The sequence below is a fragment of the Pezoporus wallicus genome, unplaced genomic scaffold, assembly GCF_028554395.1.
Source record: "Pezoporus wallicus isolate ANWC-B61680 ecotype Strahan unplaced genomic scaffold, APGP_CSIRO_Pwel_v1 contig_6274, whole genome shotgun sequence".
Classification (NCBI taxonomy): domain Eukaryota; kingdom Metazoa; phylum Chordata; class Aves; order Psittaciformes; family Psittacidae; genus Pezoporus; species Pezoporus wallicus.
In genome coordinates, this window is record NW_026635738.1 from 1,479,517 (window position 1) to 1,503,649 (window position 24,133).

At 46.8% G+C, this 24,133-nt stretch overlaps 1 protein-coding gene across 1 annotated transcript; it reads left to right on the plus strand.

Annotated features, from left to right (window-relative positions):
• Positions 1 to 4,266: 4,266 nt before the first annotated feature.
• Positions 4,267 to 23,767, plus strand: MSLN (mesothelin). The gene is made up of 27 exons (XM_057398147.1): positions 4,267 to 4,529; positions 8,334 to 8,374; positions 8,937 to 9,094; positions 9,539 to 9,623; positions 10,575 to 10,736; positions 11,152 to 11,354; positions 11,711 to 11,802; positions 12,275 to 12,405; positions 12,996 to 13,117; positions 13,521 to 13,692; positions 13,996 to 14,211; positions 14,319 to 14,489; positions 15,490 to 15,636; positions 15,784 to 15,833; positions 16,656 to 16,776; positions 17,069 to 17,154; positions 17,744 to 17,873; positions 17,995 to 18,185; positions 18,994 to 19,084; positions 19,500 to 19,611; positions 19,835 to 20,019; positions 20,767 to 20,913; positions 21,113 to 21,246; positions 21,778 to 21,905; positions 22,483 to 22,577; positions 22,852 to 23,041; positions 23,211 to 23,767. The coding sequence occupies exons 1-27, from the start codon at positions 4,487 to 4,489 to the stop codon at positions 23,303 to 23,305; spliced, it is 3,498 nt and encodes a 1,165-aa protein (XP_057254130.1). The 5' UTR covers positions 4,267 to 4,486; the 3' UTR covers positions 23,306 to 23,767.
• The last annotated feature ends 366 nt before the right edge of the window (positions 23,768 to 24,133 follow it).

Below are 24,133 nucleotides of genomic sequence, written 5' to 3' on the forward strand. Positions count from 1 at the left end.
TTTGGTTTGCAGAGAAAAGTGGCTCTGCAGCTGAGACGGCCCAAAATGCTCTGCTGCAAACATCACAGTTGCCTGTTCAGAGCTCTCCTTCCCAACACTGACCATAGCAGTTACATTCAAGAAGAAAACCTTCTTTATAGGTTACTTCCAAGGTGAGGCTTTCCAAAAATGCCTTTACCCAGAACCTTTCAGGCTGCCAATGCAGAACATTACTCCAGGCAGCATGCTTGGAAGGCTGAGCCACTCTTAAGCCAGGAGATGTTCTGGTGAGTGCCTGCAGAGCCCTCCTGGGTTACTCCTCTGTGATTCTGCAGGTAGGAGACAGCAGCTTTGGTCCAGAGCAGGATCAGGACTGCTGTGCAAGGACACAGTGAGCCATTGGGCAATGCTGTTTGATTCACTGCCACCAAGATCCCAGTTCTCACAGGTGGGCGTTTTTTGAGCAGTGTTTCCTTGTTTGTGTTTTTGGAGAGAGAAGGAAGAGGCTTCACACAGGCTTGTTTCAGTCAGTGGGAGTCTTTCTTTGCATTCCAAGTCCCAGTAAGCCTCAGATCTGTACAGGGAGGATAAAAGGTGGAGCTCAGTGCAAGTAATGACTGTATCATAACTCCATTCTTGTGGGCTTGCCGCCTTAGACCACAGGTTTTGCGTCGCTCCTTCTGTGAGCTCCAGGCATTTCCCTTTGTCAGGTTTGACTCTGTTTGTTGCCCCACTGAAGAGAAAAGCTTTGCTCTAGGCTGAGACTTGACCTTCCTGTCCCTATCTTTCCTTCTGGTTCTCTGTCCAGTCTGGTTTGGAGATCCTCCTAAAAGGTGCTCTTGTGTCTGTCACCTTCTGACCTGTTGTCCAAAGGGTAATTAAAGCAGGGGCTGAACTCTACAGCTGTGTCATGGTGTGCTCCTCCAGGACTCTTCAGTGAAGCCTTCCTTGAGCATTCTGGTGTGATTTTGTTCTGCAACCTCTTCTTTCGGCACCTACTGATGGGAGATTCCCTCTTAGATGTGCTCACCCAGTGAAGGGATCCAGTGTGATGGACAGAGATACAAAGAATTAATTTAGTTTCTCCTTCAGAGCTGTGTGGCTCCAGATCCTCTTTCTGTACCTGGGTGATGTTGTCCCAGCAGGACCCCGACAGATTCCTCCTTCAGGAGACAACTAATGAAGAAACAGATGAATACCTTCCTACTTCCAGCAGCCTTCCTTGCCTTACTCTGCAGTCATGGCAATTTGCTTGTCTTTGCTGTGTGGTGTTTGCTTTCAGCCTTCAGTGTGACCACAGAATTTCCACAGCACCTGCAACATTTTAGTCTCTTTAACAGCCTCTTTTGGTTTCTGTTCAGCAAAGTTTCTTATGTTGTGCTTTGCTTTTCCTGTTCTTAAACCTTGCCTTCCAATTCTGGATCATGCTCTGTGTTTAAGGTTAATGAACAGGAGTGTCTGGCCACAGTAAGCTCTGATGGCCCTCACAAGGTTACACAGGAGCTCTGCTGTAGTAAAAGCTTGAGTCCCATCCTGGAATGGTGCTCCTCTGATCTCATGGGAGGCCTGGCTTTCCCAAGGGGACACAAAGCCACTTTTGTTCCGGATGGAACCCAAGGGGAAGTGCAGTGACTGTGCTGAGCAGGGTGGCTGGCGTGCGTGGTGGGGATGGCATCAGGAAGGGTTTATTCTCTGGTGCCACACCTGGCTTGACATGGCAGCAACACCTCCCGGATCAACTCCACTTCGGTGCTGAAGAGCACTTGAGCTGCACTTGATGCTCCACACACACAGCCCGGCTGGGTGAGGAGGCTCTGGCTCATTTTCCCACAGCTCGGACCTGGTCCACTCCTGCCCCCCCATGCACATTCATTGCCTCCCCTCCTGCCCCAGCCTTGGGGAGTGTGTTAGAGATTGAGATGCAGCCCTGGGCAGCTGTAAATCTCACTTAGGCTCACTTGAGCAGATGCAATGCAACAAATTGGCTCCAGCCTTATTCTGTGCGATTACTAGTCTCTTGCTTTGCTATGAAGTCTTCAAAAACACTTGAACACTGTAAGTGTGATAGTAGCTCACCTATTGCTGTGTTGAAGTCATTGCCTGTCTTCCCATCTCTGAGCTCCTCTTACTTCATCTCCTCAGCTGTGTGCTCTTTGAATCAAAGACCACCTAGTTCATCAAGACACCTTGGCTCTGTGCTCCTGGCTCAACTGCTGAAGGATTAGTGCAGGTGGTAGGGACCGGATGTGTGTGCTCAGCCACCCTGTGGACAGACCTAAGGGAAGTATCAGGTTGTTTAGAGATGGAAGTTCCTCCTTGCCTTTGTGAACTCTGGTTTCTCTCCCCATCACAGGGCTGCTCTGAACGTTCTTTAAGTGTGCATGACTTCCTGGCTGACAGGAGCAGAAGATCCCAGTGCTCGCCATGTCCAGGGCTCCCCAGCAGAGCAGACCTGTGTGACCCTCTGTCGTGGACAGCCTGCTGGCAATGCTGAAGATCCAAAAGGCACAAGATGCTGAAAGCTTTGGTATTTGAAACCTGACTGAAGGATCCCCATCCATCTCCAGGACATCTCACTTGGAAATCCTGGAGGCTTCCTGCTTTGAACCAGAAGTCTGTGAACCTGGCTACTTACAAATGGTGCATTTCAAGCTTGTATTGATTTGGGTAGGTTGGGATGGGTGTTGATGAGAGTCACTTTCAATTGGGCATCATCTGAGTCAGACAAACTACATTATGAATCAGGGTTGCACTTGTTCCAAAGTAGCTGATAAGCACATTAAGTGTGGCAGGAAAGAAGGGAGTGTGGAGAGAGCTGGTGATGATGTGAGTCAACATGTACTTTTCCTGGTGTTGCCACAAACACAAGAGTTAGAGGTGGGCAGGATGGGGCAAGCCTAAGCCAGGGAAAAATCTGGTTTATGAAAAACTTGTTCTGAAAAGCATCAATAAAGTGACCAAACAAAGATGTTTCAAAATTACCTTGAGGAGAGCACAAGTTTAGTCAGAATCAGAGATCCCCCTGGCTGCTGTTGTACAGGTCTGAGGAGATCATGGGGGACACCACCACTTGTGATTCATCTGAAGGAACAGGGCAAACCCATTCCTCAGCTCCTGCAGCATGCAGGAGCATAAAGACCCCTTAAAACCAATTGTGATCTCTTCAGTAAGAACCCTGCTTAGTTTTAAAATAGAGGAGCTTGCAGGAATTGGAAAGCCCAGAGAGTTGTGTCCTGGGATCTTTACAGCAAGGAAATAAAGGGAAAAGGCCATTTCTGGTGACAAAACGGGGGTCTTTGCAATTACAATTCTGGAGGCACTGGACAACAACATTCCTGCTCAGTGGTCTCATTGCTGTGCTGTTTGTGAGTGCAAACAGGCTGCTGCAATGAGTGCTGATGTAAAAGCCCACAGTGGCGCTTGGGTGCAGATGCTGGGCACCTTGGTGTGAGGCTCAGTGTGCTCTAAGCACCTCAGGAAGGAAAGGCTCAACAAGGAATTAAGAGAGATGGCCATGCTGTGGGATTTGCCTGCACCAGTCCAGCCTTACACTAACACAGGGCTGCAGGTTTGATTTCAGCTCCCCTGATCCCTCTGCCCTGAGTGGAGAGCTCTGTGTTTCAGGTGACAGACCTCACTGAGCCTGGAGCAGAGCTCCCAGTTGGCCGTATCTGTGATCTGAAGATGTCCTGGCTGCCCACCAGAGGAGCTGCCATCCATTCCATGGTGTGGTTTCCCACTGGAAACAACTGGGGTAAGCAGAGATTTCAAGCTCCACTGAAGCAAAGTATCTTGATGACAAACATTTCCTTAGTAACTGAAGGAAGGTGGTCCTGGAGTAGCTCTGTCCTGGGGGCACAGCTTTATTTTTGTTGCCTCCTGTAAATGCCAGAAGCATCCTGTGCAGAGCAGGAGGGAATGCAGCTACTCACTGCTTACTCCAGGCAGCCTCGCTATAGGCTCAGTGTTTCCTCTGTGTCCTAGGAATGACAGGCATTAACAAATAACACATTTGTGTTCTCAAGGACTTAAGGGTATGCCCAGTACTCCAAACCCATCCTGTAATTTCAGATGCAGCTTTGAGAAGGCAGAGGCACACCCTGCTTTGCTCAGTGAAAAGCAGCCCTCGGTCGTCACTTGAGTAGCGGCTTGCAGGTAAGTGCCACAGTTAAACCACCCAGTGGGGTGGTGCAACTCACACTCTCCTCTGCCAAAGGGAAGCCTGCATTCAGGGCACTGGTAGCAGTGAATCCAGCTTAACTCTTAATTCCCTGTGTGCTTTCCCAGGCATAGAGGACCCTCAGTAGTTTTGTGTGTGCTTTGGGTCCAGTTTCAGAGAGGTTGTGGAGGGTGTTGGTGTGTGTAAGTTTGCACAGGAGACAGTCTCCTTTTAACTTTCCTGCTCTTTAGTTTGGTTTTGCAATTAAGTATTCTTCATGTTTGATTTTGCTTGGCTGGGGTAAGGTGATTCCTTGCTTCTGAGGGAGCTCTGAAGACCTCTGCAGGAATGCTGCCTTCGCTCCCAGGGCTGGGAGTCCTCCTTTTGCTTGGTGAGTATTACAGTGGTGGGTGTTCCGGGAGGATTTTCCATACCAGCAGCCGTAGTTGAGAGAATCCTTGAAAGGGAAAGACCACTTTATTTAGTGGTTGCTCTAAATCCCCTGCCTTTATGCTTGTTCATTGTATCTTTGAACCCAAATATATTAGTTCTTGTAGTAAACAGGGTGAAAAGGCAAAATGGGAGTTCATTCTCCTGTCATTGCAGAGCTGTCTGCTCACTGTCCCTGTTGTTGGAGTATCCAGGTGTCTCTGGGAAAGCACTTAAGAAATAATCTTAGCTGAGTCAGATTACCTCTCTATTCCCTGCTTTCTCTCTCTCTGTTTTTTGGGAGTAAGGAATTCCAGAGGAGGATCTCTGTTTCTCTGAGCAAGTGTTAGTGCTTTATTCTTCCTCATCAGACTTGAGATCGTGTTTTCAATGAATATTGATGATAAAAATGAACTTGTAATGTTGAGAAACAGCTCCATAAAGGGACCATCATTTTCTCTGCACAGGCTTAGTTACCAGTGCTGGAAGAAGAAAAACTGTTGAACAGTTAATGTCTTTATTTCTTTAGTGGTTGTTTTTTGTTCAAACAGCCCAATGTGTTCTGGACACCCTGATGAAAATGAGGTTTTCCTCAGTCTCTATTAACCACCTGTACCAGGAGGGATGTCCCTGTCCAGCAGAAAGACACATGTTGCTTGTAAAACTTAATGACTCTTCGTGCAACTGCTTTTAGGTCTGGCAGGTCAGTGATTTTGATGTGTTCTCATGTTGGTCCTGTCTCAGTGTGCAGCCATGGGAAATCATTCCAGTTCTTTGGGCTGTGCTTGCCCCCATAGAATCATTAGGGTTGGAAAGGACCTTAAGATCATCAACCCATCTTCTTCTGTAGATAACTGGAGGCAGAGGAAAGGCAGAATATCAGCAGCGTGCTGAGCTTGTAGAGAATTTGCATCCAGTTTGCATGTTCTGTCCTTTGGGGATGGAGCAAAGGGAGAAGGAAAACACAAGGTTCTGAGGGTCCTTAAAGCAGTTTCTGAAAGGGAAGGACAGGAGATCTAAGTGTTGTGGTGCCACACAAACAGTGTGAGTGGTCTTGTAAAGAAGCAGTGGGGAGACAGGGCAGTGCTCGTGGCACAGAATTGTTGTCCTCATGGAGGAGGAGGGACTGTGGAGAGCAGCTGAACTGTGAGCAGCACCGTGTATGCATGTAAAGGAGATGGTCTCTTCTGTTATGGAAGGCTTTGCCACAGCGTGCTGTGCCTGTGTGCTGATGAAGCACGGGAGTGAGAGCAATGCTGGGAAGGATCTTGCTCCCAGAATGATGCACATGTGTCTTAGATGGTTCATGACATGAGCTGAGCCTGTTCCCTTTGTTGTGATGATGTGAGATGGAGGATTTCTTGTCAGACAATGAGGATGTTGGTGGTAGTAGGTTGGGGTCCTCTCTGATCCTGAAGGGTGAGAAGCCACCCTTCTTCTTCCCCCTTCTCCCCATGTGGGTGTTTCTGAATGCTGCTTTTGAGTCAATGGGACCATTCCCGTGCTTAAACACATGCGTAAGAGCTTTCCGTGAGTGGGAGCCAGAGGCTTGGCTCTGTGTTCCCAAGGTCCAGTTCTGAGGTGAGCAGGAAGTGATTATGGAGGTGGGAACAGCCCAGCTTTGTCTGCAGGCAGGGAAGCATGACCTTGGGGCCGGCCTCTGGCACTGAGCTCTTGGTTATCATTTTAGTAACTCTTTTGGGGCTTTTCTTAGGTGTTAACGTTGATGTGTCAGGGCTGAAGCACTGCATATGCTCTGTGTGAGTGTGTTTCCTTTGCCTGTTGCTTAGTGACAATTGTTCATTAATTAAATGATTGAAAAGGTGTAGTAATTAGTAATCAAAACCCTGTTATGCTAATTAGGGTGTATCCATCCCTTCGAGCTATTTTGTAATCCCCTTCCTAATACAGGTCACTGGGCTCATTAGCGCATCCCCACTCAGGAAAGCCACTGCTTTTCTCCTCCTTCTCCTCCTTTTCCCCATTACAGTTCCATGATAAGGGTCTCCTGTTGATTTCAGTGCCCAAATACCACTGTGTGTTTGCCTGACATTGCCCTGGGTCACGTTACCTCAGTCCTGTAGCCCTGTGGAGTGGAGGAGCCTCAGGATGTAGCTTCTGGGTTTTGGTTTTGGGGCTCAGCTCCTCCACATTCCCCCCGTGGATCACTTCTGACCAAGTACTTGTAGATAACACCAATCCCAACTATGCTTCCCACACTGGGGTCTGAGGGCTGGAGTCACTGATGCTGAAGAGTATTTGTGCTGATCTTGAGCTCTGCTACACCTCAGTGTACCCAACCAGCCCTGGGCAAGCTGGTCCATCGGCCAGGAGATGAAACATGGGTGAGGGTGATCTCTGTGACCTCTTCAGCCTCCTGTCAGTGATCCAGAGTCACTGAGGTTGGTGGTGTGCTCCCTGATGAGAGATAACTTCCAGAGCTGTGTTACTCCTTGAGCAGGTGAACAAGGCTGGCAGAGAAGTGGAGGTACCCTGAGCTTGCTGTGGTCTGCCATGCACCGAGATGGCTCTGAGGATGTAGGCAAAGGGGTGGGAGGAGGATGGTGCAGACTGGGCACACCATGTGGCTGGTGATGAGTGAGGGGTGTCTGTGGCAGACATCATGGGCTGGGATCAGACACAGCTCCCCAAGGAGATGGGTGGAGGTGACAGTGGTGACAACCAAGCCCTGAATGTACTATTAGAGACACCCACTGACAAAACCAACTGTGCAGTGATTCAGTGCTGGCAAATAGTGACAGTCAGTGTAACCTCTGAAGCCTCCAACCATTGCGGTCTCCCTCACGCTCTCGTTTCATGTGGCATTGGTGGCATTCACTTGTTCTGTCCTGTCAGACACTGAGGGGAAGTCCCCACCTTTCCCTTTTTCCTGTTCAGAGAAGATGCTGATCTTGACAGGTGCCTAATCTGAAGTAAATAACACTAATGCCAGGGAGATCTGAGTCTGTTTGTTGTCACTGGTTTCCCAAGCTTGCATTTCGCCACCTTTCCAGCACGGCATTGGCAGGGAATATATAAGTTACCACCAGGAACAATGTAAAAGTTGGGAAATCAAGGAACAGATGAGGGGAGGGCTTGTGGAGACCTGCTGAGAGCCAGCAGTGACAGCTTGGCTTCCTTCTGTCAAGCTCTGGGGCAGGACTGGCCTGCGGCTGTAACATGGTGTTACCTGTGTCCTGAGCACTTTGCAGCATGGGGTGACTTTAATCCAGTTGAGGACTTAGGAGGAAAAAGGTATGAAACACAACAGAGGCTTGGCTACAGCTGACATGTTGATGGGGACACAAGAAACAAGTAGAAGCTGTTAAGCTTAAAGTACAGGCATGGTGAGCCAAGCTAAACACTGATAATGGGCTGGCCATGATGATGAGGGATACTAGGAGAGAAGGACCATTCCTGGAGTCCTTCTCTGTTTCTGACCCTTTCCCTGCCTCTTCCTCTCTGGAGACAGGGATGCGTGCAGTCCCTCTTGTCATCTAATACACTGTCCTCTGCCAGACTAACCCAGGGAGGATGGAGGAGTTACCTGTGTCTGCTCACCCAGTCACAGCTCTCACAGAGCCAGAGAGAGAACAGCAGAAGGGTCTGACGGAAAGGATCCTGTGAAATCTAGTGCCAAGAATGAGGAATAACATAATATAGTGGGATGAGCGATCGAGGGCCTGTTAAGCCACACAGGGGCTGGATTGTGACAGTGAGCTTTGTCCTGGATTTGCTGCTAAAATCATGGCACGTTCTCTTCCAGGTTGGCAGGTGGCTGCTGCCCCTTCGGCTGGGACATACCTGGTAAGGCAAACCTGTGTGTTTAAAATACATGTCATCCATGTCTTTGCAAATCATGTGTGGGTTGGTGGTCATTGTGGGCCCCTTCCTGAGAACCGATTCCCATTGGTGGGAATCGGTTGCTACAAGCCAGATCCAGAGTAAGAAAGTGGCCCTTCCCCTTTGTCTCCCAAGCAGTGGGTGAGGTGGAAATGGCTTTTCCAGGTCTTCGCAGGGATTCAGTGCAAGCGCATCGCCAGGCAGACTGATGAAGGTGACACCCATTGACCACTCTCAAATCATGGGGAGAACAGTCCCTGCCATTGGCCTTCATGCCCGAGTGATGGGAGGACTCCCATAACCCTGAACTTCCCTGTTGTTGGAAGTATGGAGCAAGGACTGATGGGAATTTTGCAGATGGCCAGATGGGAACTCTGGATCTGAGCGCTTGTGTGTTTTCAGGCCAGACCTGAGTACAAGTGGTTGCAGCTGACAGGCTTCTCTGCATGCACTGATCCCAAATGATGTTGTGCTACCATCAACTGCATGATAATTTCATGTCTTTTCTCTCTTTGCCCTGACACAGTGCTCCAGCTCCCCTGTCAATGGTGAGTTTCTTTGGTCTTCTTCCGTAAGGAATATTCCCTGTAGTTCTGTATACATATTCCTATCACAGTGCTTTTATTTTTGTCTCTCTTTCTTTTTCGGGGAATCAGAATCTGCTGTGTGTACCTCAGTGAAAAGGTATGTGAACCATCAGTAAATTCCCTTGGGAGTGATACTGCCTTGTTGGGGATGTCACTTTGGGTAGCAGGAAGCCTCTGAAACCAGTGTAGCATCTTTCTCCCTGCAAAGTCCCAGGGTTGCCTGTGAGTGGGGAGGGATCTGCTTGTGCTCATTGAAACAGTGAAGGGAAATTGCCTTCCTGGGGCTCTGGGTCTGTGGGGGACAAAGAAAGGCAGGGCAGGTCCTTGGTGTGTCAGCCAGCCTGGAACAGGGGGATTTACTGCTCCCAGAACCTTGCACTGGTGCTGAGCTTAGCTTGATTAGTGCCTGGAGGCATAGGGCTCAAAACAGGTCTGCTTCCACTTTACATTGAACTTGATTTCTACCTAAGGGTCAACAACGTAGGAGTATCCTCTCCCTGCTCCCAAAGGGTGTCAACAAGTTTGCTTTTTTCCCCACCAGGATCAGCCAAGAGATGCTTCTTGAGGTAGCCCATGGCCAAGCCTCCCCCTGCAGCCTCACTTTTGGTCAATATGCCTGTGCACAGGTAATGGCAATCCCCTTCTTTTCATGGGTTAGTGTGGTTAGTTCTCCTTTGCAGTAGTGCTATTTTTGGCTTAAAAGCAGTCTCAGTGTTGGCTGTGCAGTGGCCAAAGCCTTGTTGAGGTTTCCCTTGCAAGATGGAGAGAATGGATTAGGTTAAACACTCGGGGACCATCCAGCTGTGGCAGTGCCACCTTCCCAGGCAACACGTGCTCCACATCATGAGGCTCAGGAGTGGAGAGCTTTCTGGGGCTGTGTGTGGAAGTGAGAGATGCTTTTCCAAACCTCTAGAGTGAGAAGGTGGGCAAAGTTGATTCCAAAACAAATTGGCTCTTAGAAACTGGCCTTGTAGCATTGAAGCAAACCTTTTGCATGAAAGTAACCCTGGTCCATTGAGGTAGACCACAATAAAAAGCGATTGCAGTGTGGAAAATGTCATCTGGAATACTTCAGGTTTACCTCCATGCCTGCTTTTGTCATTATCTCCGAGTTGCTGCCAGTAATTGCGATTGAATTAACAACAATTTGTATTTTCCCATTAATGTTTCTAACAAAAAGATGTGGTTTCTTCAAATACTAGTTATGAGGGGATTGCTTGTTTGTTTGTTTCTTTTTCACTGGGAAGTGTTTCTGGAATGAGAACGTTCCCTGTGGAAGTTTCCACTTTGATCAGATGGCTTGTGTTTGGTGGGGAACCATTGTGAATAAAGCTTTCTAAAGCCACCCTTTGCTTGGGGGAGCACAGGTTAGGTAACAGAAGGCTCCAGCATTTGGAACTGGATAAGTTTAGACTTGTTTCAAGCCAGTGTATGTTGGACTTTATCCTGGCTCTTCTGTCAACAGGTTACATCACCTTAATGCTGAATGCAGACCTGAAGGAGGTTGCATACTGTAGCATCTCCAAATATGACACACCTTTTATTGTCTCTGTGTGCATTTCCCTTTTCTCTTTCAGAGTGCTTGGCTCCAGGACCTTCCAGATGATTTCCTTGTATCCTTATATACGTGCCTTGCCTCTCAACCTGCCAGTGCTGTGGATTCAGAACACTCTGTTCTCTTCTTTTCCAAATATGATGCCAAGAAGCTTATAGCTGCTCTCGCCATGTTCAGCCAGCGGGTGGGTATCACATATCCAGTATTTGTTCACCTGCAGCATTAATGGCATTAACTAACATAGCCTTATATTTTCACCTTAACATCACCTTATTTTGAAGAGGGCACCATTTCAATCAGCAAATCTCCATCAACACCTTTGCAGAGCTCTGTGCTGTTAAAAATAGCTGGGGAGACAGAAGTAATAAGCATGAGTTCACAGAGCATACCTACTGCTACTTGCAGTGATCACACAGGCCTGGGGTTCCAATGGGAGTTACAGGCTGGCTGTACTTGAACTGTGTGGAAGGGTCACTGCCCACAGAGGGGATTCTTGCTTGGGGTGATTCTGTCCATAATGTTCATATTCCTATGGATTTATCTTAATGTTTGTTTAGCAGTCCATATTCACTGAAATTCCTGTGTTCTCTTGCCTTCAGTTTTCTCATGTGCCTCTTTCTTTGGAGTGGAACATGATCTTCATTAATGGCCTATGGGAGAAGATGTTGGAAGTGCCTGACATTGACAACCCCTCTGTTTTGTCTCAGTGGATCCATGAGGGGCTTCAGCCATTCCTGGTCGAACCCAAGGTCTTTGCTTGCCTTCATGCCAAAAACCTGTCTTGTGAGACATTTCAAATGATGTAAGTGCTGAACACAACCATTATTTCAGTCCATGTTGCTGAGATAGGAAAGGGGCCCTTACTGCAGCCTCCCAACAGAAGGGGCTAAACCCTGTAGGCACTGTGAACTGATGGAGGCCCAAGCAGAGTCTCTCAGAAGCTTTGTAACGCATCCACTGACCCTGTAACTGGTCCTCTATGTCAGTCAATGTGTGTGGAATGACCCTGATAGCACTGTGTTTCCAAAGCAGTGCCAAATGATTGTGGGGGCTGTTGGAAAGGGCAGTCACAGAGGTGACTGTGAGCTTCTATCCCTGCCAGGGGTGGATTTGACTTCAGCTGTGTTTGAGATGTCTGCCTTTCTTATCCATCTTTAGAGTTGCTGCCCTGAATGGCATATATTCTGACCTTCCAGTGGAAGAACAGAGGAATCTTTATGCTGGGATCAAACACTACCTCATCCAGGATGGTAAATGACTTGATTTTCTTTAAGAAACACCAGAATGCCTTAAGTATATTGTCTTTTCCATGGAAATGGGGTGAGAATATGACAGTGATAAGTGGTTATCAGGATCTTTTCCCTGTCTGAAGACTATTAATCCAGAATTTTTATATGCTGACTTACAACCTGTGCAAATGGCATTTACTGCTTTTGCTGTGAAAGAACAGTGCAAGGTTTGGTTCTGAGAGCTGAAGACTGGTGATGAAATGTTTGAAGGGCTGTGAAAGACTGAGGCATCTGTCTTGTCCTGTGTGCATTTGTAATCTGAATGCACAAACACATGGATTGGAGCTTAATGTGTGATCAGAGGCACTTGGCAGCTCCCTGCTGACTGAGTTGTCTGATAAGACTGAAGTCTGTTCCACATTTGGAAGCCCAGTCTCCCCTGAGTTCCTGATACAGTGCAAGTCTATTTTTATGCTGTCTGCCTGTTTTGCAGAATCAAGCCAGAAGTGCTACAGTGAAGCCATTCCAGGTCTGAATTCCACTGCTTGGTTTGGAAATTATCTTGGATCCTTTTTGGAGCATGCTACTGTTGGAGACCTGCAGCTTTTTGGTGATGAAGCAACAGTAAGTGCATTGTGGTGATGAAGAACCTGAAGTGTGCAGAGTGCCTGGGTGTTGTCTTCCTGCCCTGACCAAAATCCATGGAGATGCTGCCAGCAGGAACATTTCTCTTGTTTATTTATGGCGAACAGTCACTTCAGTTCATTTTTTTCCCCCCATTGTGATTTCTTGTCATGAATTACCTGCACACAGGTTGGTTTCACATAAGTAATTGTGCAGAAAACAAACTGGAGTCAGTCAGAGGAGCAACCTCAAGACTGGACTGATGTCTGGGCCTGGTTTGGTGAATGACTGTACCAGGTCTACATGCGTGAGTGGTGCTGCAGAGGCAGGGCCATGTTCCTAGCAACATTGCCACCTTTGTGCCTTACAGTAGTCAGAGAGAGGTTTACCTGCCCTCAGAATGCAAAGATAAAGAAAACAAGGTCCCAGTGTATTACTTGAAACCAAAAGATGGCTCTCCTCACAACTTTAAAGCTGGTGAAAAAGCCTTTATTGCTTGAAGCAAGCTTTGTTCAAACTGTCCCCAGACGATTGTCAGGATTCCAGTATCCACCTAAATTAATTGTGTTTGTTTCCTATGACAATACCAGCTTCAAAGGTTTACCAGGGATCCAGTCAACATACAGATGATCAGCAACCTCACCTTGCTCCGGGAGACAGCTCTGTACTATACCTCACTACTGACCTCTGGATCTGGTTTTCCCTTATCAAGGTACAGGACCTGACCTGATCTTCAACCTGACTTAGTTTAGCATCATACTGTGACTTAGCAAAACCTCCCTGAGTGGTGATTTTGATGCCTGCTTCCGTGAAACCTCTAAAGCCTTTTTCTGTTCCTCAAATAATTTGATTGCACTTGATCTTGGGGAGGGCCAGACCACAGGTTCCACATCTTGGGCAATGACTGTCAGGCAGTGCCAGCCACCAGCTAATAGCCTGCAGTGGTTTTGCTGCTTTGCATGACACAGCAGTGCTCTCTGAACAGGAACATCAGAGCTAAAATGGATCAGGGGAGATGTGCACTGGAAGCGAGCTTCCTTTGGCAAAAAGGAAAGGTCTGACAGAGCCACTCTCTATCATACTGGCAACTTCCCCTTCTTGTCTCCCACTTTCAGCCTCCCAGACAGACTTGTTTGCTACCTGAGCCCCGCTGCAGTGAGCAACCTGAGCAAAGATGATGCTTTGAGCTTGGCCCAGAGGATCACCAAGAACTGCCCATTGAACCTGACACACAGAGGAATAACCAGAGAGAGAGCTCCCTCCTCCCTGACAACAGAGGAACTGCAGGTAATGTCCTGTCTGGCCCTGCACCTCAGTTCTCCATTCACCTACACAAAACCTGTGAGATTGAGGATTCGTGTACATGCTTGTGTACACTCCTGGAGGTCATCTTGAGGTTCTTATTGTGGCATCTGGCTGGTGTCTCCTAATCTGAAGATTCCCAGAGGGGAAGGCAGCCCATCAGCAGGCTTCATCACGCAAGTTTGAGGCAGAAAGTAGTGCCTTAGGACATCCAAAGTTTGTAGCATCAAACAGGCTCACCTCATTGCTTCTCTGACTTTCTTCTCTGTCTATGTGGGGCCTTTTCAGGTTGCATCCTCTCTGGTGGGAAAGTTTGAGCACTTCCCTCCTGAAGTCCTGCGTGGATTGGGCCAGGCTGCAGTTGGGCTGTCCATATCCATCCTTGAAAACCGCATCAGGGATGAAGACCTTGAAGCATCTATTCCTGCCCTGGGTAAAGTTCGTGGCTGGAATACTGAGCAGTCCAGCACCATTATCAACAAACTGCTTCTCTCTGGCTATCAGGTACAAAGGATAAGGTCCACAAATGCTCCTCACACCTGGTAGAGGTAGCTGCCAGCAAATGAGGTTTGGTGCTTCAGGTACTCATGCCTGCATGTATCCCCTTTCAGATCCCAGATGGACAGAGCCTGGCAAAGCTGGGGAGCTTGGTGGCTGGCCTCAACAGCAGCATGCTTCGAAGCTTGCCTTCAGAAGTGATCTTGGAAGCCATCAAGTTGCCTGAGTTTGTTGAGCAGATGCTGCCCCTGCCCCCTGCTCTGAAAATGGCATTTGTGGAAAAGGTGAAGTCACTTTTCTCTTCAGGCATCAGAAATGAGCAAAGCTCCAGTGACTCACAGCCAGGAACAGCAGTTACCTGGGGCCAGGCACTGACACACACCCAGACAGCATTCCCTTGGGGTGTTTGTCATTGCTAAACAGAGTGTGCAGCAGGACAAGCCTCTCAAGTCCCTATCACTGTGCCTGTGTCACGTCTTTGGCTGCCAGCCAGGGTGTCCTGCCCAGCCTCTTGGAGACAAGGGCAAAAAGGACAGTTGCTTTATGGGGTAATCCCATAAACTGCTCCCCACTGACTTGAAAAGATGCTCTCAGAGACAGGATATTGCCATGGTTTGGAGTAAGAACCTGTGAGAAGTGACGGTGGTTTAGAAAGTCCCTTTTAGAGTAGACTGATCTTTCAGCAATGCACTGTTTCATCCCCCGTGCGATCCTGTAGGATGTAGAAACCCCTTTGCCTTTCATCTCACCATGACTTTACCCTTCAAGTTGCATGTTTAGCATTTAAGTTTGTTGTTACTCATCCTCCCTCTGGTAGGAAAGACTCTGAGCTGTGTTTGGCACCAGAGGCCCTGCTTATGGCATGTTCTGGGGCAACGATGCAGTGTGAAGCAGTAGGGAAATAACATCTCATTCACTAAAAGATTGTTCTGTAATGTGCCTGCCCAAGTTGAGACATAGTTTGCATTGGCAGAGAAGACAGGTATGTTCCTCCTTTTTGGCCTGTTAAACATTTTTAAGGCATAAAGCCAGGCAGTGGGAAACTGATAAGAGAGAGATTGTTCCCATTCATCAGGACTCCAGGTATTAGCTCAAGCAGCTCTCCTGATCTGATGAATTATGTCAAACAGGAAATATTTCACAGTATTGGGTCTCAGAAATGGCCAGATGATCAGCAGGGGAATGTGCCTGGCTGCTTTCCAGTTTGTCACTTCTTTGCCAGCAACTGTTTAATTTAGCCACAGTGTTTGTATGATCCATCTTGGTTTGGTTTTCTTTTTGAAGCTTTCCTCCAGTGTCCACTACCCAGCTGACCTGGTTAAATATGTCCCTGATGCTCTGGCCAGTTACATTCCAAAATCATTGCTTGTTTTTGGGGAGGAGAAGCCCAATATTCAAGATCTCAACAGTAAAACATGGACCAGAGAACAGGTAATATGCTGGAGGCTTGTCCCCTCCTTACCCATCAGTGTCAGCCTTGGGCTCTGCAGAGCTGTGAGTCTGCAAACCTGCCTGAGAGTACAGGTGAATGTTGCAGAGGAACATGGCGAACCGTTGACACTCTGCTTTGCTTCACAGGCTGCCATGTTTTTCAGTGATGTGATAAAGACAGAGCCTGACTTCAGCAGGTACTGTTTTAGTTCCTCTTTTCCCCCTGTTTTTGTTTGCTTTCATTGCAATTTCCATGTTTCCTTTGGTACATTTGGTACCATCATACTCAATCCCTAACGACAGATGGGAAATATCATGCAAACCTAAACACAGGCACATGGCATCGAGATTTACCAGGGTGTCAGCTGCAAAATGTACCCGTAAGCCACGCTTGCTTTCTGAAATGCTGCTGCTGGCTCAGACTGCATCTGGAGCCTTGCTCTGACTGCCTTGGGGAAGGCATTTCTCATGGATCAGCCTTCCACAGTGCTATTCCAGAGATTAAATTCAGTGAGGCTGGTTTATGTCCTTTGTCAGCTCTTGTGTCTGAGATGAAAAATGATGAAAACTGTTATATACATCTGCAAAAACAATGGAGTCAACACCAGGACACCCTGCTGATTTCATGAAGCTTTTCTATGTAGAAAACAATGAAAGTTTTAAGGGCTTCTCCCTAAGCCCTCCCAGACTGCAAACTCTTCAGTGATGAGGATCAACACAGCTCCACTTCACTTTCAGTGTGTGGCATGGACTGAAAACACAGTGGGGAGTGTGATCCTGTATTGGGGATACATTGATACTGCCTGGGATGGGGAGTTTGTCCCTGCATTTCCACTTCCACTATGAGTCTCTGGATGATGTTTATTTGACCGGTGATGTCTTCTTCATCTCCCACACAGATCAAGCCTAACAATTTTGAGGGGATGGAGTTTGGAGAGCATTAAGCTTTGGGATTGTGGGATTCTTGTGGTTGCTGTATTTATCCTTGCCCTTCTGATCTGCCTTCTGTAAATGTTCAGGCTTTCCCAGTCAGTCCTCCAAGGCTTCACATGTGCAGCTGCCAATGAGGTGGGAGAAGAAAGGTTTCAGGAGCTGGCTAAAGTCATGAAGAAGAAAAATGTCAAGCTAGGAGAAGACCAGGTCAGTGCCTGTGTTTCAGGATGCCATGTTTGATGTTGTCATGCAGGTAGCAATGAGGATTGTTCAGCAAGAACAAATACACTTTGAGCTTAAGGGACTGGACCAGATGGAACTGGTCCTTGGTCTCCATCCCACACTTCTAAATTTCCCTGAAGAGAGAAGTCAAACCCCGGTTGGTTTCTCAGGAACCAAACCCTCTGATTTCTGTCCTTGGAGCAGAGTAAAACCTTTACACTGTTTTATATCTTCATGCTGGTTTCTTCCTTTGATATGAACTGTGTTGTCGTTCCAGCTGAACTGCTTAGTGAAGATGGTGACTCTGCATGGGATTCCTGAGGATTTAGATAGCTATCCCAAAGACCTCTTGCTATTTCTAAGGTAACTGCTATGGTTTTTGTTGTTGCCTTGGTACTTGGTGGGGAAAAGGAGATATTAGTTTATAGCCGAGCTGGTAATGACTATTTCATATCTGATATATATTTCAAACTTGTCCAGGCCTCCTTACAGGGGGCAAAATCAGGTTGCAGTAAGCTTTCAAATGGGTTTTAAGGTCTTTTCATACTCAGCCATGCCATCATATTAATAGAAACGGTATGAAACTCTTTTAAAGTATGTCTGGATATGAAATCAGTGTGCAGTTTTAGTTCTTTCCGGCCTCTGTGAATGTGCCTTTCACTTTACAACATCAAAGAAAACAACAGAGTGGATTTTCTGTTCCAGTAGCCACCCACTGTGGTTCTGTATCCAAAATTTGAACAATTTTGAGATGAGTTTCACAATAGATTCCTTGAGGTGAAACTGGATTTTTGCAATATGTGGATTGGGAACTTTGGGAAGAGCAATTCATAGAGTTTAGTCTGCAAATGTGGAAGAAGTTACACTGGACACAGTCTATGTTGAACAGCCTTGAGCCTGACCAGCTCTTTGCTACCATTCACTACCATTCATAGTGTATTTGTCTTTCTAGTCCCTCAGACTATGCAGCAACAGGAAGCTGCAGGCAGTACTTTGCTAATATTGGGGAAGCAAACCTGGATCTTCTGCAGAGAGAGTCATCCCAGCGGAAACAACTGCTCCTGGAAGCTTTAGCATGTTTGGTATGTGATCAGGGAACAAGCCTGGGGAGAGCTTGGGGTTCTCAGCTGGCAGCAGAAACAAGAATGCTCTTCTACAGTGGCAGCCAGTTGTGTTCAGTGCCTCTGTCTTGTGTTATTTCAGAGAATTCCCGGCACGCAAGTAACTGAGGAAAACACAGAGGTTCTGGGACGTCTGGTCTGTGACCTGGGTGGAGAATACATTACAAATTCTGGTGGGAATCTGCTGAAGCAGTTAAGCAAGTGTGACTCTTTCCTGCCTGACCAAGAAGAGGCCATTAGGAGCATCATCAGCAGTGGTAACACTACGTTTGGGTATGCGCTTTTCTTTTGGCATCAGCAAAACAGTTCCCTTAAAACCATTGACCTGGTAAGACCTGGGTGAACTCCAGCCAACCAGCTGGATCAGAAACTGGAATAATTCCTTGCTTTTGACTTTCACGCTGGGTCTTTTACATTGGTTTATTTTGATTTCTTTCAGCTGAAAGGTTTGGCTGGAATTCTGCTGATTTCACCTCTGTTTTACCTGCTCTAGTTATAAAAGCCTTTCCTTTGGTCTGATTTTCATCCCTGCCTATGGCAGGGTGTTGGAACTGGATGATCTTAAGGTTCTTTCAAACCCAAACCATTCTATGATTAACCAAACTTCCCCAAGGCTGTCCTGATGGACACAGGTGGCCCTGGCTGTTTGTTAGCCACGGGCTTTCAGAAAGCATCTGTTTCTACCTGTTGAACTGACAGATGCTTGGTAAATCCCAGGCTGTATCTAACAGAGACATGCTCTAGGGAGCCAAATATCTTCCTGTGTTAGATGTGCTGAGATCTTGGCACTGAATTGGGCAATAGTGAGTGATAGACATTCTTTGGTTTTCATGCTTAAGAAAACAATGTATTTGTTCAATGCCATTTTCTTATCCAGCTGCCCATGTTCATGTTCCTGTCAATTGCTCCTGCTCTGCTGGAATGAAGTTGTGTGTAACAGAAAGTGATTGAGATGTCTTAGGATTTAAATCTTCTCAAGTACAAATGCTACAAGGGCATAATCCTGGCAGCCTTTAAGGTGGGGTTTTTCCCTGCTTTGGCTCTTCCTTGAAAGCTAATCCCTGTTAATTCTTGTATGCAGGCCTCCTGCAGCATGGTCAGCTTTCACCTTGAATGAGCTCAGTGGGTTGATTCCTGTATTGGATCACAGCATCTTGCAGCAGATCCCCAAGGTGGGTTATTCATAGAGGGTCCTGCAGTATGGAAGGAATATGGGGGTTGTTCAGCCTGTACGTTTTCAGTAGTGTCTTATTTAACAGTGTGGTACCAAAGGGGATTAGCAGCCTGGAACTGCAAATCTAGATCACGGCCATCCTCTTCCTGTAACTGCTGAAAGAGGGCCAGAGGTGGAAAGCAGTAATAACTGTATACAGTACTTTGTGAGGGGGTAGATTCATTTATGGGCTGTGGGATATGAGTCTAAGCATTTAGAAAGTTGCCTTTGGCTTCCAAAGGAATGATCTCTAGCAGCAGGTCTGCTGCCCATAATACCTTATGGATGTTTATTGTCTGTGTGAGTAGCAACTTGTTATGTTGATGGAACACCCAGGGTTGCAATAGCCCCCTGATGAAACATCTTCCTTGCAGAATGCTTTAACTGTTTGGTTGAAAAACTTTGCACATGATTCACCTCTGTCAAGGGAAGAGCTGGCCACTGTTGTTGAAGAACTCCTGCCTACCAGGCATAAGCGTGCTGATGGTATGAGAGCTCTCTCTGATCTATTCCCCTGGTGTCAGGGTTGACCCTAGTGCTTGTGGGTGTCCCTACATGTGACTGGGTTGAACTATGAAATACTGGGTGGCAGGTCACCCGGGAGGAGGGTGGTGCCAGGATTGCATACCTGTCCCTCTCCCAAGGGAGCATTGAAAGCTTTGAAGCACAAGGATTTAACACTGAGCACAGTTGGTGGTTGCTTCAACAGGTTGCCCATCTGGGAAGCAGATAACAGAGACCGTTCTTGAAGATGACTTGATGCCCCTTAGCTACACGCCTGAGGAGTTACGTGCTTGCCTGAAGAACGTCTCTCTGGAGAATCATCTCTCTCAGATGCTGACCTATGCCTTCAGTGTTCAGCAGTTGGCTGTGCTGAAGGAGCATCTGGATGAGGTAATGCCAGGCTGAAGAAGGTCCATTTATCTCCTGATTAGATTGCTCAGGGGCTTGTCCACTTGAACTTAAGTATCTCCAAGGGTAGAGACTCTACCATGTGTCTGGGCTCCTCTTCTGATGTTTGTCCATCTTTACTGCAAAAATATGTGTTTCTTAGTATCTAATCAGGCTTTTCATTGCCTGTTGGTCCTTCTCCTTTCACTGTGCACCTCTGAGTGTGGCTCCATCCTCACTATAATCTCCTAGTAGATAATTGAAGACAGTAATAAAATCCTTGCCTAATCTCTTCTTCAGACTAAAACTCCCACCTCCTTCAGTCCCACTGCCCCCCATCCAGCATTACTCTCTGCTAGACTTGCTGGTCTTTCCTATACTTTGGCAAAGTCCTTCTTGTGTCAGGGAGCCCAGAATTGGATGTAGTATCCAGAGGGGCTCTCATAAGTGCCAACCAAGTGGAGGAGAATAATCATTTTCCTCCCAGTATTTGATTAGCCTTCACCACTGCCTGCTCAGATCTGTGTTGAGCCAGTTCACAGTGCTTCAGGTTTGGTCCTTCCCCCAGGACCTGCTTGCTTGAGCTGTGAAGCAGAAAAAGGACAGATGTGTTCATGCGACCTCACTGGCTTTGGCTTCTTATTCCTTGCAGACCTTTTGGGCTTTTCCATGTTAATTTTGTGGAGCATAAATTCATGAACACAGGCATGATCATAAGTGTTCATAGCAGTAACAGCAGTCTTTCCACAGACGTATCCTGATGGATATCCTGAAAGTCTGCTCCACAGACTGGGCTCTCTCATTTCTTTCGTCACCCCTGAGGATGTTTCCAGATGGAAGATATCTTCAGCTGACACACTGGCTGCCTTGCTCAGAAATGAGCCCCTTGATGATCAGGTAGGAATTTTGGTTTGCTTTACTGCCTATGTTTGCTTCCTGGTTTGGGAGCTGCTTGCTTTAGTGGGCTCAAAGGTGATTGCCCCTTCCCTGAGGGGCAATCTAATAGATTGTAAGTGATTTGGTTTTATTATTGTAATTATTGCATTTCTTTTTTCTTTTGGGGTTGAAACCAAGTTAAAATCAAATGTGTTTTTAGGCTTCTGTAATAATCAGACGATACATTGACCTGGGAAACCCCTTGAATGTCACTGCTCTGAATGCAATTGGTACCAGATACATGTGCCTGCTAAATGAAACTGAGCTGAAGATGATAGACTCCAACAGCTTGAAGTAAGTGAAATACTGTGATGCTCTTATCTTCATGCAAAAGCATTTTCCCCTCAGCAAGTGCTTTTTCCTTTTCACTTGGTGAAAGGAAATCTAGGAAGCAACTTAGTACCTGCTCTGTGTGTGCTGTTCTCCATCCTGCCAGGAAGGGCTCCGATTTGTGATCAAGTTCTCTTTACTGCAGCTCACCTGACAAAAGATATGGTCTGCATGCGTGCTTTTGTCTAGACTCAAAAGAGAGTTAATGAAATGGAATTTAAAGTCCTTTGAAAGACTGTAAATGAAATTAACTACATCTTTGCAAACACATAAAACTTATGCACCACCAGAACCATCATAACTTAGAAGACACATCATTTTGAGCAGGAGGATAAGACATTATGTTTTTTCTCTTAGCTTCTGTCCATACCCCTTCTATCTACTGGGAATAGGGAGTCACCTTTCCTATACAGAGAATCTGAGAGAGTTACTCAGAATACTTAAAAATGGACACAAGTTGAAGTTTTCTCTTCCTAAATCATCTTTGTTTTGCAGACTGGCATCTCTGAATCTCTCAGCCTGTTCAGAACGCACAAAAGAGATCTTGTATGCTAAAGCAAAAAGTGCTTTCTCAAACCAGCGACGTTCACCTGCTTACTATCAGCTTATTGAACCGTATCTGGGTATGTGAAAGAGAAGTATGTTACAGGAAAAGAGAGAGGTCTTAGCCAGAACCTGTATGAATCTAATACATCCAAGATTAGGGAATTTTCAAAGCCAACTTTAGAAGTTTCAGTCCTTTCCAGCATGTAGATGGTGTAAAATACTCTTGAGAGATTCTCTACCTGACTTAAAGTCACCAAATCAATTGTCAGACTATCCCAGTCAAACCCTACATCAAACACATGACTTCTGGGATGGGTAAGATCTGCTTACATCCATGAGAAATCAAGCTGCTGATGCCGTTCTCCGTATCACAAACTATACTCTGCCCTGTTAAGCCAAGAATTTATTCACAGCCTGAGCAAACTGTCCTTGCCCTTCTGCCTAGCATCTGGCATTGTCACAGATTGGTTTAATGGCCAACACAATAATACCCCCAGCAAAATGAAGTAGCATCCATATATTTTACAGTTGGGATTCACTCTCTTAGCAGGCCCAGCCTAATAAATTCTGGAGCCATGCTCATAACTCGTGTTACACACACTGCTCGTGTGATGCTGTCCTCCATGCTCTGATCTACTTTCTTTCTGGTCCCAGGGGGTGCTCCTGCTGCAGATATCAAAGCTCTAAGCAAGGACAACGTGAACATGAACATTAGTACTTTTATGAAGCTAAGAAGAGACTCTTTGATGGTGAGCTGAACCTTGAAATTTTTTAGCTCCTTGCATTTGTATTGTGCCAAGCAGCTGATTTTGGTTGTGTTTGTCCATTGGGGTAAATCAGGAGGCACTCCATCAAATTCATTCCCCTGCCTAAGGGAAGATTGTCCCAGTTGAAACCACTCACCACATATTGGTCTTCCTAGTTCTTCACATTGCTAACAGAAACCCCATCTGGCTCTTGGTCAGAGCTATTATTTCCATTCCTGCTTTATACCTCTAATTCTTGCTTTTTGATTCCTCCTAGAGCCTGACTCCTTTGGAGGTTGAGGGCTTGCTGGGGATGCATCTTGGTGATCTGAGCAAATGGCAGGCGACCTCTCCCATCCGGGAGTGGGTCCAGAGGCAGAAACAATCCGAACTGGATAAACTGCATGTTGGGCTCACTGGGGGAACACAAGAAGGCTACATCAACCTCGTCACACCCAAATTTCAGTGTAGGTATTATGGTAGAGCCTCTAAGTGTTGTGCTATTAGGGGTGGCTATTTCCTATAGTTAGAAAGCCAAAGATCTTCCCTGGATGGGGCATGAAGACATGTTTTTTGCCATGGGGGAATGGTTCAGTCATTGATTTCTTTGCACTAATGCCCCTCTTCTTCCTCTAGCACCATCCTCAGCCTCTCTGGGTACTGTGGCCACGACATTCCACCTCCTGCCTGCTCTGCTTACCAGTTTCCTGATCATGTGGGTCTTCTCTTGAAAGTCTCCCCTCGAAAGGAAGATGAGGAATACCAGCCTATGACCTGCTCTGAGGCCTGTTGGGACAGCCATGCCTGGGGGGTGAGGGGGTGTTCAGTGCTAGCAGGCAACTTCTGCAGCCCAGGGTTCACTTTTAGGTACTTTTGTCTTTCAAATCACTTGGAAAGAACAGTGTTGTGTCTGAAGGGAACACTTCAGACTCTTCAGAACAGAATCTTTGCCTTTTGTACAGACCAAGCCCAGGTAAGCCCCAGCCATAACGCCACGACACAAATGATGTCAGTATCTTACTGCACAACCCTGGTGGGTTTAAGGGTGAGCAAATTGGCTGCTCTGAGCAATGTAATTGTTAACGTGCAAAGAGCCTCCTCCCTTACCACTGCCAAGACCTCTGAGTGGGAGTGAAGTTTTCCAGCTGATTGTAAATAAATAATGGAAGTAAGTAAAACATGCCAGAAGCAAACGGATGAGTTGCTGCTGTCTTCATTCAGACTCCCTGCACCTGTGTATCTGCAGAGACTGGTCCAAATGGCCAGGAACCCCAGACATGCCTGTTACTTTTCTTTGGTGTTGACTTCTCAACCCTCAAGAGGTGAGGCTGTTCTCAGCTTCCTCACTCGGAGGGGAGAAGAGCTTTGTGTAAGGTTTTTCTATGCTTTTTTTTCCTATCACTCATTGGGAGTTTCTGTCCAGAAAAGCCTCAGTGCAGCCAGTATCCCCCCTGAAATCCCAGTTTTCCCCCAGGAGGAGGACCTGCCTGCAAAGACAAAATAAATGGTTGAGGAGAAGCTTGTTTGTCCTTCACTGCAGGTCTCTGGGTGGCAAGAGC